Source organism: Oncorhynchus nerka, linkage group LG3 (assembly GCF_034236695.1).
Source record: "Oncorhynchus nerka isolate Pitt River linkage group LG3, Oner_Uvic_2.0, whole genome shotgun sequence".
NCBI classification, from domain to species: Eukaryota; Metazoa; Chordata; class Actinopteri; order Salmoniformes; family Salmonidae; genus Oncorhynchus; species Oncorhynchus nerka.
This window is the reverse complement of record NC_088398.1, coordinates 22,559,024-22,572,654: the sequence shown is the minus strand read 5'-3', so window position 1 is coordinate 22,572,654 and position 13,631 is coordinate 22,559,024. Positions and strand designations below refer to the sequence as shown.

The following is a 13,631-nucleotide window of genomic DNA, read 5'->3' as shown; positions in this document are numbered from 1 at the left end:
TTGTATTTTTATTTTACCTTTATTTAACGAGGCAAGTCAGTTAAGAACCAATTCTTATTTACAATGACGGCCTAGGAACAGTGGGTTAATGAAGCAAATGAAGAGGAGAACTGTTGATGACCACTCTAGTTGTGAAAACTGTGTGCTCTGAGCTTCTGCTCTGTCAGCAGCATCATGGGAATTTCCCCTGCACTGTCAGTGTAACTACGTGGGTGGCTCCTCCCCCATAAACTAGCCCTGGATTATTATCTTAGTATATCAATGGTATTTGGATGGAGGTCAGTGGAGGCTGCTGAGGGGAGGACTGCTCATAATAATGGCTGGAATGGAGTCAATGGAATGGTATCAACCACATGGAAACCAAGTGTTTGATACCATTCCATTGACTCCATTCCAGACATTATTATGAGCCATCCTCCACTCAGCAGCCTCCATTGATGGAGGTAGGCAAAGAGTGGAACAATGCAGTTCAGTGAACCATGACTGAACCATGACAGTTACATGATCCCTCACAAAAAGAGAAATGAGTGAAAGTGAAAAATTTGCCTGGAAATAGACCCTTTTAGAAAGCTTGATAAGAAGTCTAAGCATGGGTCACTAGTGCTATTCTAACCATTCTGAGACTTTGGAACATACTTTGTATAGCTCTTTTTTTCTGTTTATTTGTTTTGCTATTCCACATGGGAAATGAGAAGAGAATTAGTTCCACGTTTCTGAGATAGATCAAAGTTAGAGTGGGCAATACGCTAATATTAAACTATCAAAAGGAAACTCATTTTGATGCATAGCATGATCTTGATTGAAGATTCCAACAAATATCAGGAAGCCTGTAATAGATTGTGGATATGGATATGAGCAAATGTAATTTAATAACCACAAAATGGAAGTAGTGATAAGAAGTGCATAAAGGTAAAGGTGAATTAATCATTTAGATTCTTACCTCAGTGCTACACCTTATTCTCCAATTTACAAAGCTCTGAAAGAAACACATAAATATATATATATATATACACACACACATACATATATATATACATATATATATATATATATATACACATATATACATATATACATATATATATACATATATATATATATACATATATATACATATATATGTATATACACATATATATACACATATATATATATACACACACATATATACATATATATATATACATATATACACACACATATATATACACATATATATACATACATACATACATATATGTATATACACATATATATATATATACATCCATACACACACATATATACACTGCTCAAAAAAATAAAGGGAACACTAAAATAACACATCCTAGATCTGAATGAATGAAATATTCTTATTAAATACTTTTTTCTTTACATAGTTGAATGTGCTGACAACAAAATCACACAAAAATGATCAATGGAAATCAAATGTATCAACCCATGGAGGTCTGGATTTGGAGTGACACTCAAAATGAAAGTGGAAAACCACACTACAGGCTGATCCAACTTTGATGTAATGTCCTTAAAACAAGTCAAAATGAGGCTCAGTAGTGTGTGTGGCCTCCACGTGCCTGTATGACCTCCCTACAACGCCTGGGCATGCTCCTGATGAGGTGGCGGATGGTCTCCTGAGGGATATCCTCCCAGACCTGGACTAAAGCATCCGCCAACTCCTGGACAGTCTGTGGTGCAACGTGGGCTGTGCGGCCCCCCAAAGAAATGACACCCCACACCATGACTGACCCACCGCCAAACCGGTCATGCTGGAGGATGTTGCAGGCAGCAGAACATTCTCCACGGCGTCTCCAGACTGTCACGTCTGTCACATTGGGAACCTGCTTTCATCTGTGAAGAGCACAGGGTGCCAGTGGCGAATTTGCCAATCTTGGTGTTCTCTGGCAAATGCCAAACGTCCTGCACGGTGTTGGGCTGTAAGCACAACCCCCACCTGTGGACGTCGGGCCCTCATACCACCCTCATGGAGTCTGTTTCTGACCGTTTGAGCAGACACATGCACATTTGTGGCCTGCTGGAGGTCATTTTGCAGTGCTCTGGCAGTGCTCCTCCTGCTCCTCCTTGCACAAAGGCGGAGGTAGCGGTCCTGCTGCTGGGTTGTTGCCCTCCTACGGCCTCCTCCACGTCTCCTGATGTACTGGCCTGTCTCCGGGTAGCGCCTCCATGCTCTGGACACTACGCTGACAGACACAGCAAACCTTCTTGCCACAGCTCGCATTGATCTGCCATCCTGGATGAGCTGCACTACCTGAGCCACTTGTGTGGGTTGTAGACTCTGTCTCATGCTACCACTAGAGTGAAAGCACCGCCAGCATTCAAAAGTGACCAAAACATCAGCCAGGAAGCATAGGAACTGAGAAGTGGTCTGTGGTTACCACCTGCAGAACCACTCATTTATTGGGGGTGTCTTGCTAATTGCCTATAATTTCCACCTGTTGTCTATTCCATTTGCACAACAGCATGTGAAATTGTCAATCAGTGTTGCTTCCTAAGTGGACAGTTTGATTTCACAGAAGTGTGATTGACTTGGAGTTACATTGTGTTGTTTAAGTGTTCCCTTTATTTTTTTGAGCAGTGTATATATATATATATATATACTACCATTCAAAAGTTTGGGGTCACTTAGAAATGTCCTTGTTTTTGAAAGAAAAGCAACGTCTGTGTCCATTAAAATAACATCTGTAATCGAACACACAAATGCTGATGCTCCAGATACTCAACTAGTCTAAAGGCCAGTTTTATTTCTTCTTTAAATCAGCAAAACAGTTTTCAGCTGTGCTAACATAATTGCAAAAGGGTTTTCTAATGATCAATTTGCCTTTTAAAATGCTAAACTTGGATTAGCTAACACAACCTGCCATTGGAACACAGGAGTGATGGTTGCTGATAATGGTCCTCTGTACGCCTATGTAGATATTCCATAAAAAAATCTGCTGTTTCCAGCTACAATAGTCATTTATAACATTAACAATGTCTACACTGTATTTCTGATCAAATTGATGTTATTTTAATGGACAAAAAATGTGCTTTTTCTATCAAAAACAAGGACATTTCTAAGTAGAACTATAGAACAAATTAACTTGGACCACCAGAGAAACAAAATATTTTCACTGGAGGTCCAAGTCCATTTGTTCTATAGTGAGGTTAGATTATGTACCAAAACCACAAACCTTTCTCTTGAGGGAGATGGACAAATCTGTCCATGTTTTTACAAGCTGTTTGGGTCTGAAACGCCGTCACCACTTTATTATCCAATAAGGCACTGTCACGAGCTGGTAAAAAGAAAATACACCATTTTCATTGAGGACCACTTACAGTGCAAACATGCAAATATTGTTTGCATCTCTCTAAGCACATTAACCCTTTGGGCATCTATACCATGTCCTTGTTATACAATTTAAAACACATAATATGTAACATGAACATTGTATACGTGTAATATTTAATTAAACAGCAATGTGATGTATTAATAATAGTATGTATCTCAATTCTTAGATTTTCTCAGCTTTGCTTCAATTCCATCACAGTATGGAATCATTGATGACTCCTGGACTGACCGTAAAGCATGAATCTGTTGAGGGTGTCGTGTGTCTCTAGTGGGTCCAAGTGACGCTCTATCTCCTGCAGCAGGATACACTGGGTGCAGTTCAGCCACTCTCCACTCCACACTAGAGTTTGTAGCTCAGGCCTGCCTGTGTCAAACCAACCGGGAATTAATTATTCAATGGGCTAACATAGTTTTGCTCAAGTTTTGTTCACATACAGTGATCTCCAAAAGTATTGGGGCGGTGACACTTTTTGTTGTTGTTTTGGCTCTGTATAAAGTGCAGACTGTCAGCTTTAATTCGAGGGTATTTTGATCCATATCGGGCGAACCATTTAGAAAGTACAACACATTTTGTACATAGTCCACCCATTTTGGGTGACCAAAAGTATTGGGACAAATTCACTTATCTGTAAAAAGTTAAATATTTGGTCCCACATTCAACGCACGCAATGACTATATCAAGCCTGTGACGCCACAAATTTGTTGTACGCATTTGCTGTTTGTGTTAGATTAGTGTCAGATAATTTTGTGCCAAATTTAAATGAATGGTAAATAATGTAGTGTCATTTTGGAGTCACTTTTATTGTAAATAAGAATAGAATATGTTGCATTCATGTGAATGCTACCATGATTACGGATAATGAGTGAGAAAGTTAGAGGCTTAACTATCATACCCCCCCCCCCCCCCCCAAGAAATGCTAACCTCCCTGATATTGTAATGGTGAGCAGTTAGCATGTCTTGGGGGTATGATATTTGTGTGTCTCTAACTTTGGGACCAAATTCTAAACTTTTGGACTACTTTAATTACACATAAGTGAATTTGTCCCAATAGCCTTGGTCCCCTTAAATGGGGGAACTATGTCCAAAAAGTGCTGTCATTTCTAAACGGTTCACCCAATATGGATCAAAATATTCTCAAATTAAAGCTGACAGTGCACTCACTTTAACTTCATAGTCATTGTATCATTTCAAATCATCCAAAGGGCTGGAGTACAGAGCCAAAACAACAACAAAAACATGTCACTGTCCCAATACTTTTTCAATGGGTCAACATACTCATTGGCCCATTGAAAGTCTGAGTTAAGAGAACAAAACTCAAATTAAAGTTAGTGGGAGTAGTTGTAAGTTACCTTCTGATGTCAAATCATCTTTGCCAGACTGAATAGTGTAGGTCCAGTTTTTCATAATGCAATGAACACCCCTAAAATGGGAAAAAAATATGGGTCAGAAACAGACCAAGGATGTGTTCCAAATAATCTCTCTCTTCTTCCGTTTCTCAATACTGTTATAAGAAACTCCCTCTTGCCCATGCATATCCAAATCCAATGCTTTTACATTCCTGGGGAGAAGTGAACAAGTGCACACTTCAGGAAGAAGGAGAGATAATTGGGACATAGCCCAAGTGGGCTTCTCTGCCAGTATGATTGGTCTCTTACACACGCATGGCTCCGGTCAACAGTAGTGCATTTTTAGAGGTCTCATTCAGGTAAAACACAGTGCTGTCCATCTGTCTGAACATCTGCACATCCGACTCCTTCACACCAGCCGCTGCAATGAAGTACCATTTGCCAAGATACTGAGGGAGAGAGATAGAGAGAGATTTGTGAAAGGAGGAAAAGAGAGGGGGAGAATAAAAATGAAAGAAAACATCTATTTTAAGACATTACTGACAAAAAAAACGACCACCACTGTTAGGAAAAAAGTGGGTGGGGAAAGCGTAAGATGACAAGTGAAAGGCCCATGCGAAATCATCTGAAACTGAAACTGTGAAACCATTTGTTGAGGTGCTGTCCATATCAAGACATTACGGAAAAACCACATGAATGTCGATTTTCTGTAAGGTACAACCATATACTGTATGCTGTAGGACTCTAATTACACCATTCTGTCAAACCAAATCACATATGGTGGGATGTCTGTACAGCAAACTGCATTGTGTATGTTGTTTGTGGGGCTCACTTATAACAGTGACTCCCTGTATGTTTTAACTCAATATTGACTCCCTGTATAAATACAGTTGAAATAAAATAAATAAAACGGTTCATTATGGGTCACACATATTTTTTGTAAATATATTAAAAGACCAAAATGCAATAATAATTTGAGAATCATCATGAAGGGCTCATGATATATCAGGGCTGTGTGCATAATAACCTAATTGACAGGTCATAATAGTGGTAAAAACACAGATATTACATCTGCATATCTCTCTTACCTGTTGGGTATTGAGACTGCTTGTAGATAGGAGGACTGGTTGGGAGCAGGGGGAGAAGAGCTGACACAACCACCCATTCACAAAGAGCAAGAACGAATACACTTCCTTGGCCTCTAACATACCTGAACCACCTTAATCAACTTGTGGCCTAAAAGAAACCTGGCAATTGATCTCTCTTTCTGGGCTTGATATTTCTGTGTCCGGATTGAGCTTGGAACATTTTAGGATTGTGGTAATCATTAACCACTTGTTTGTTAGCACAACTTTCCACCATCCCACATAGTCCAAAGGCCCACAAACCAAAAGGTGTTGTTCCATGGTCCATGAAGTGGGACCGATAAATGTCAACATTATTAGTCTTTTTTTGTGTGGGTGGCCTTTAAAGTAAGAAGTGTTTGAGCATTTACCCAATTTTAGGAAATAGGCCTGCTTGTACACCCCCTATTCTCCTCACCCTCCATCAGCCCACATGTTGGTGGATGGGTTTCAATATGACTGTCATTTCTGCAGTCTACACTGGTTATGCACATCCCACAGGTTATTGAGGTTATCTTGTTTTGCAAGACAGTATCACAGCGCTAGAGTATCTACCAAGCGGTGTCAACGTAATGAATTATCCCTGTGCTATGCATTAGGGCCAGGAGTGTTCCTGACTAGGTGAGCCTGAACAGGAAAAACTCCTGGCACACTACCATACACATACTCAACTTTTTGAGTGTTTCATACAGTAGGTAGACCTGAATAGGATGTCCTTGTTTTCTGATTTTCGAACAACTGTATTGTGCATAATCATTTGACTCGTGTCTGGAAGATAACGTTTTGATGAGGACAACAAAGAGAACATTGCTTCCATTTGCTGCAGTCAGATCAACTTTTCAGGGGTTCTTTGTCTCTTAATGGAATACGCCTGACATTATGTCATTCTCTCTCTCTCTATACATACTAACAATGTCACACAACTACCCACTGGGCACAAACTGGTTGAATAAACGTTGTTTCAACGTAATTTGTCTAATGCATCGTGACATGGAATCTGTGTGGAAAATACATTGGATTTGAAAAAAAGTCATCAACGTCAAACGGTTGTTCTGAGGGTGAAATTTCAACAACCGGATGATGTTATCATGGTCACTGTGGTCTTATGCTTTATGTGAAGAATCTGGAGGTGAATGTCCCTTTGGTTGACTAATGAAACAATAAGTAACATAACACAGGAGACTTCACTGGACTTGTTACGACGGATGCACGCGGACCGACTTGCCCAATCACCTTCTATATGACGTCATGAATATACCTGTGCCATGCGCTATAATAAAATAGTTCCAATACAACACATCACCCTTTCTTCTTCTTTTAAGACACGTGTTTCTAAAATGTCAAAACATCACATACTATTTATAGTTCATCACTCTGTAATAAACTTGTCTCAACATATGAATTCATAAACAAACTCGACCCATTTTCTGTCTTTCACATTCGTTAAAACAGTCGTTGTTTCTTCAACACTAACTATATTCTACTCTCAGGTGAGCTGGGTGGACTGCCAGTCACCTTCATAGCTGCAGTGGGGTTCTCCTATCGCATAATGCAGGCTGTGTGTTAATTACTGCACATGCTCTCCGTCTGGTGGTTTGACATCTGTACCGCGAGAAGTCATGTGTACCGGAGTCTGTGGTTCTGTGACAGGAGGTGGGTCGGCATCTGGAATAGGTAAGTGCAACTCCGTGTCAAACTCTGGGTGTTCCTCTCCACCCTTTTGACAAGTCTCTGAAGCACTGTGGAAGGGTTTCAGGTGGTGTGGATTCCTGTGCAGCACTCCCGTATCTGTCTGGACCAAGTATAACCTGGGTGTGTCACATCGTTGAAGCACTGAAGCCGTCTTTGTCCAGCCTTGTTCGTCGCCCGGCTTCATGTCGATGTTCACTCCGTGCTGGAGTTCTGGAATGGGTTCTGATTTTATACCTGTTATACTTTGGCTGTATACTTAGGCCATCCTGTTGTCACATCGTGTTTCACCATCTGCAGCTCTGCATCTTGTTGCGTCTGCTTCTTGACGACATCAAGCTTGGTGGGTGAGATAAGCCGTGGTCTATGAACTGCATCCTCATAGGCCTCGATTTCACTGGTCTGCTCTGCAATATCTCCTGTAACAGCTGCCTGGGGATGTCTGGAAAGGGTGTATGCTATAACAAGCCGTTCCCCCAGCACATACTTGGCTGTAGGGTTATAACGCATCATGCGCATCAACAGTCTCTGACACCTCAAAAGGCACTAAGTCAAGGTCTTTACAGTTTATTAAGAGGTTTGTGATCACTCTGCAGTGTGAATGTATCTAGGCCATACAGATATCTGGTAAACTTCTCATATGCCCAGACTACTGCGAGTCACTCCTTTTCTATCTGTGCATGGCACTTCTCTGCAACTGTGAGAGTCCTGGAGCAATAAGCTACTGGCTTTAACTGTCCACCTTGTTTCAGTAGTAGGTCCCCACCTTACCCATAACTACTGACTATCGTAGGCTTTGTCATATCATAGACAGGATCGAGGGAAAGATGAACGGAGCAAAGTATAGAGAGATCCTTTCTGAAAACCTGCTCCAGAATGCTCAGGACCTCAGCAAAACAAAACAAACAAGCACACGAAACGTGAAGCTATACGAATAGTGCAGACAGGCAACTAAACATAGAACAAGATCTCACAAACACCAAAGGGAAATGGCTACCTAAAAAAGAATCCCCAATCAGAGACAACGATAAACAGCTGTCTCTGATTGGGAACCATATCAGGCCAACATAGAATTACAAAAACACCTAGACCTACAAAACCCTAGACATACAAAAACTCTAGACAATACAAAACTAGCGTACCCACCCTAGTCACACCCTGACCTAATCAAAATATAAAGAAAACAGATATATCTCAGGTCAGGGCGTGACACTTAGGGACAAGTCTCTGAATGTCCTTGAGTGGCCCAGCCAGAGCCCGGACTTGAACCCGATCGAACATCTCTGGAGAGAGATGAAAATAGCTGTGTAGAGACGCTCCCTATCCAACCTGACAGAGCTTGAGAGGATCTACAGAGAATGGGAGAAACTGCCCAAATACAGGTGTGACAAGCTGGTAGCGTCATACCCTAGAAGACTCAAGGCTGTAATCACTACCAAAGTGCTTCAACAAAGGGTCTGAATACTTAAGTGATATTTCACAGTTGTTGTTGTTTTTTTTAAATACATTTGCAAAAATGTCGCAAAATCAGTTTTTGCTTCGTCATTATGGGGTATTGTGTGTAGATTGGCTTTTTTCGTCATCAATTTAATCACTTTTAGAATAAGGCTGTAAGGTAACAAAATGTGGGAAAGTCAAGGGGTCTGAATACTTTCCGAATGTTAGATTCACGTCTCCAAATAAAGGTTATAGAACGGGATTAAGCCAGTGGCTCAAATGGAACTATCCAACCAGTAGATACGTCCTCTTTATATGTTGATATTTGGTTGCATTGTCAACCAAACACAATTCAATATTGCTTTTGTAATACAGTAAATAGCCTAAAGTTAAGGCTATCTTACAAACTAATGTAACATTCAACCTTAAAATGAATAACATCCATGGCCACATTGAGGTTACTGTAACTATAAATGTATTCTTATGTAGGTTAATCATATAAGGCGTTCATGTTCAAGATAGCATGCATAAAATAGCATTCACAATTGCCGTTATAATCAGCGTAACATCTCGAACGGAATTGATCACTAGCCCCATTTCTTTTTAATGTAATCTAAACTGCAATCCAGGTCACTTGGTTCTGCTATTAGACGAAGCACAGTGATAACACAATCTGTTGTATAAATAAACAACATTTCTGACATTGTCTTCTCATTTGAACTTTGCTGTGCTTTTAAAACCTGTTAGATGTTTAGGGGTCCTGCATGGTTCTGGTACCGACCGAAATTTTCGCTTATAAATCGTTCTGTGGATACCGTAGATATAAATGGCTTGCATTGAGCGACAGCCCTGGTTCCCACGGACACCGTAGTATTTCTGAGCCTGTAGGATGTGATATCTGAAACCACCTACCATTTCATTCGCTTTTCGGACTGTCCATCAACTCCTAGCTGAACACCACATCACAGCAACCGAGCCACAGACAAAGCACATGCCTGCAATAGTTACATGCAACCAACGTCCTAAGCGCAGCAGGAGACAGCGATTTCATCACGGTAGCAGATCTATTTATAGCCATTAATGTAAAATAAGTCATATATTTTAAACAAAAAAACAACACTTTTCTGTCATAAATAATGTGTCATGAAAGGCAAGGTTTATTTGCGTGTAGGAATCAGACTGTAAAGGGAAATATGTATCTAACGCCCCCTGCTGGACAATCTAGGGCTAGAATGTTTGCAGATCTGGTTGAGTTTGTGTGGTGGTGATCCCTTTTATTGGCCTACAGTAATGTCATAGTCAACATAGCTAATAGAACTAACGTATTAGTAAACTCACTACAATCATGCAGTACAGTGTACAGTCAGCAAGCAGTTACACCGGCGGGCCCCGGTGGCAATAAATTCGTAAAACCAGAATCTTACCTTGACTTGGAAGAGTTTCAGTGTTGGATAGTCATAGCCAGCTAGAGAACATAGCATCCCTCTGTTTGAGCTGGGTGTTGAGTAGGCTAAACTAGCTAGCTGCATTTCTCTCTCTCTTGCTTCTCCTTCATTTTTGAAGAAATTATTTTGTTCAAAGCTGTTCAACTATTGTCTTTCTCTTTGAGTCAACTACTCACCACGCTTTATGCACTGCATTGCTAGCTAGCTGTAGCTAATGCTTTCAGTACTAGATTCATTCTCTAACGCTTTGATTGGGTGGACAACATGTCAGTTCATGCTGCAAAAGCTCTGATAGCTTCTGGACATCCTCCAACCTGTCATGATTACTTTGTAAGTCTATGGAAGGGGGTGAGAACCATGAGCCTCTTATGTTTTGTATTGAAGTCAATGTACCCAGAGGAGGATGGAAGCTAGCTGTCCTCCAGCTACACCATGGTGCTACCCCACAGAGAGCTGTTGAGGCTACTGTAGACCTTCATTGCAAAACAGTATGTTTTAATCAATTATTTGGTGATGTGAATATATTTAGTATAGTTCTCTAAAAAGGATACATTTTTAAATTTTCACTATTTTTATTTTTGTGAAATTCACTGAGGAGGATGGTTAATCATTCTGATTTATTTATAAAGCCCTTTTTACATCAGCCGATGAAATGCAGATGTAGAAGCACGGTGGCTAGGAAAAACTCCCTAGAAAGGCAGGAACATAGGAAGAAACCTAGAGAGGAACCAGGCTCTGACGGGTGGCCAGCCCTCTTCTGGCTTTGCCGGGTGGAGATTATAACAGTACATGGCCAAGATGTTCAAACGTTCATAGATGACCAGCAGGGTCAAATAATAATAATCACAGTGGTTGTAGAGGGTGCAACAGGTCAGCACCTCAGGAGTAAATGTCAGTTGGGTTTTCATCGCCGATCATTCAGAGTTAGAGAGGGCAGGTTCGGTAGAGAGAGAGAATCGAAAACAGCAGGTCCGGGATAAGGTAGCACGTCTGGTGAACAGGTCAGGGTTCCATAGCCGCAGGCAGAACAGTTGAAACTGGAGCAGCAGCATGACTAGGTGGACTGGGGACAGCAATGAGTCATCAGGCCAGGTAGTACTGAGGCATGGTCCTAGGGCTTAGGTCCTCCGAGAGAAGAGAGAAAAGAGAGAGAGTTAAGGGAGCATACTTCAATTCACGCAGGACACCGGATAAGACAGGAGAAATACTCCAGATATAACAGGCTAATCCTAGCCCCCCGACACATAAACTACTGCAGCATAAATACTGGAGGCTGAGACGGGGGGGGGGTCGGGAGACACTATGGCCCCATCCGACGATACCCCCGGACAGGGCCAACTAGGCAGGATATAACCCCACCCACTTTGCCAAAGCACAGCCCACACACCACTACAGGGATATCTTCAACCACCAACTTACTACCCGGAGACAAGGCAGAGTATAGTCCACGAAGATCTCACCCACGGCACGAACCCGGGGGGGGGGGGGGGGGGGGGGACGACCCGGACAGGAAGATCACGTCAGTGACTCAACCCACTCAGTAACGCACCCCTCCAAGGGACGGCATGGAAGAGCACCAGTAAGCCAGTGACTCAGCCCCGTATTAGGGTTAGAGGCAGAGAATCCCAGTGGAGAGTGGAACCAGCCAGGCAGCGACAGCAAGGGTGGTTCATCGCTCTAGTGCCTTTCCGTTCACCTTCACACCCCTGGGCCAGACTACACTCAATCATAGGACCTACTGAAGAGATGGGTCTTCAATAAAGACTTAAAGGTCGAGACCGAGTTTGCATTTCTCACATGGATAAATAGACCATTCCATAAAAATTGAGCTCTATAGGCGAAAGCCCTGCATCCAGCTGGGGACAATCAGGAGGCCTGCGTCTTGTGACCGTAGCGTACGTGCAGGTATGTACGGCAGGACAAAATCAGAAAGATAGATAGGAGCAAGCCCACGTAATGCTTTGTAGGTTAGCAGTAAAACCTTGAAATCAGCCCTAGCCTTTACAGGAAGCCAGTGTTGAGAGGCTGGCACTGGAGTAATATGATCAGATTTTTTGGTTCTAGTCAAGATTCTAAACTGAAGTTCATTTAGTGCTTTATCTGGGTAGCTGGAAAGTAGGGCATTGCAGTAGTCTAATCTAGAAGTAACAAAAGCATGGATACATTTTTCTGCATCATTTTTGGACAGACAGTTTCTGATTTTTGCAATGTTGCATAGATGGAAAAAAGCTGTCCTTGAAACAGTCTTGATATGTTCGTCAAAAGAGAGATCAGGGTCCAGAGTAACGCACAGGTCCTTCACAGTTTTATTTGAGACAACTATCAAGATTAATTGTCAGATTCAACAGCAGATCTCTTTGTTTCTTGGGATCTAGAACAAGCATCTCTGTTTTGTTCGAGTTTAAAAGTAAAACATTTGCCGCCATCCACTTCCTTATGTCTGAAACACAGGCTTCCAGGGAGTGCAATTTTGGGGCTTCACCATGTTTCACAAAATATACAGCTGTGTATCGCCCGCATAGCAGTGAAAGTTAACATTATGTTTCCGAATGACATCACCAAGAGGTAAAATATATAGTGAAAACAATAGTGGTCCTAAAACGGAACCTTGAGGAACACTGAAATGTACAGTAGATTTGTCAGAGGACAAACCATCCACAGAGACAAACTGATATCTTTCCGACAGTTAAGATCTAAACCAGGCCAGAACTTGTCCGTGTAGACCAATTTGGGTTTCCAATTTCTCCAAAAGAATGTGGAGATCGATGTTATCAAAAGCAGCACTAAGGTCTAGGAGCACAAGGACAGATGCAGAGCCTTGGTCTGACACCATTAAAAGGTCATTTACCACCTTCACAAGTGGAGTCTCAATGCTATGGTGGGGTCTAAAACCAGACCTAAGTGTTTCGTATACATTGTTTGTCTTCAGGAATGCAGTTAGTTGCTGCGCAACTGCTTTTTCAATTTTTTGGGGAGGGGAATGGGAGATTCGATATAGGCCAATAGTTTTTTATATTCTCTGGGTCAAGGTTTGGCTTTTTCAAGAGAGGCTTTATTACTGCCACTTTTAGTGAGTTTGGTACACATCCGGTGGATAGAGAGCCGATTATTATGTTCAACATAGGAGGGCCAAGCACAGGAAGCAGCTCTTTCAGTAGTTTAGTTGGAATAGGGTCCAGTATGCAGCTTGAAGGTTTAGAGGCCATGATTATTTTCATCAATGTGTCAAGAAATATAGTATTAAAA

The 13,631-nt window shown here is 41.6% G+C and overlaps 1 protein-coding gene across 1 annotated transcript; it reads right to left on the bottom strand.

The window, feature by feature from the left end:
• apom (apolipoprotein M) lies at nucleotides 1-6,067 on the bottom strand. Its single transcript, XM_029626307.2, has 7 exons — nucleotides 5,779-6,067; nucleotides 5,000-5,139; nucleotides 4,694-4,764; nucleotides 3,573-3,707; nucleotides 3,186-3,287; nucleotides 941-976; nucleotides 1-827 (listed from the first exon to the last, which is right to left on the bottom strand). The coding sequence occupies exons 1-6, from the start codon at nucleotides 5,896-5,898 to the stop codon at nucleotides 948-950; spliced, it is 597 nt and encodes a 198-aa protein (XP_029482167.1). The 5' UTR covers nucleotides 5,899-6,067; the 3' UTR covers nucleotides 1-827; nucleotides 941-947.
• Nucleotides 6,068-13,631: the final 7,564 nt, after the last annotated feature.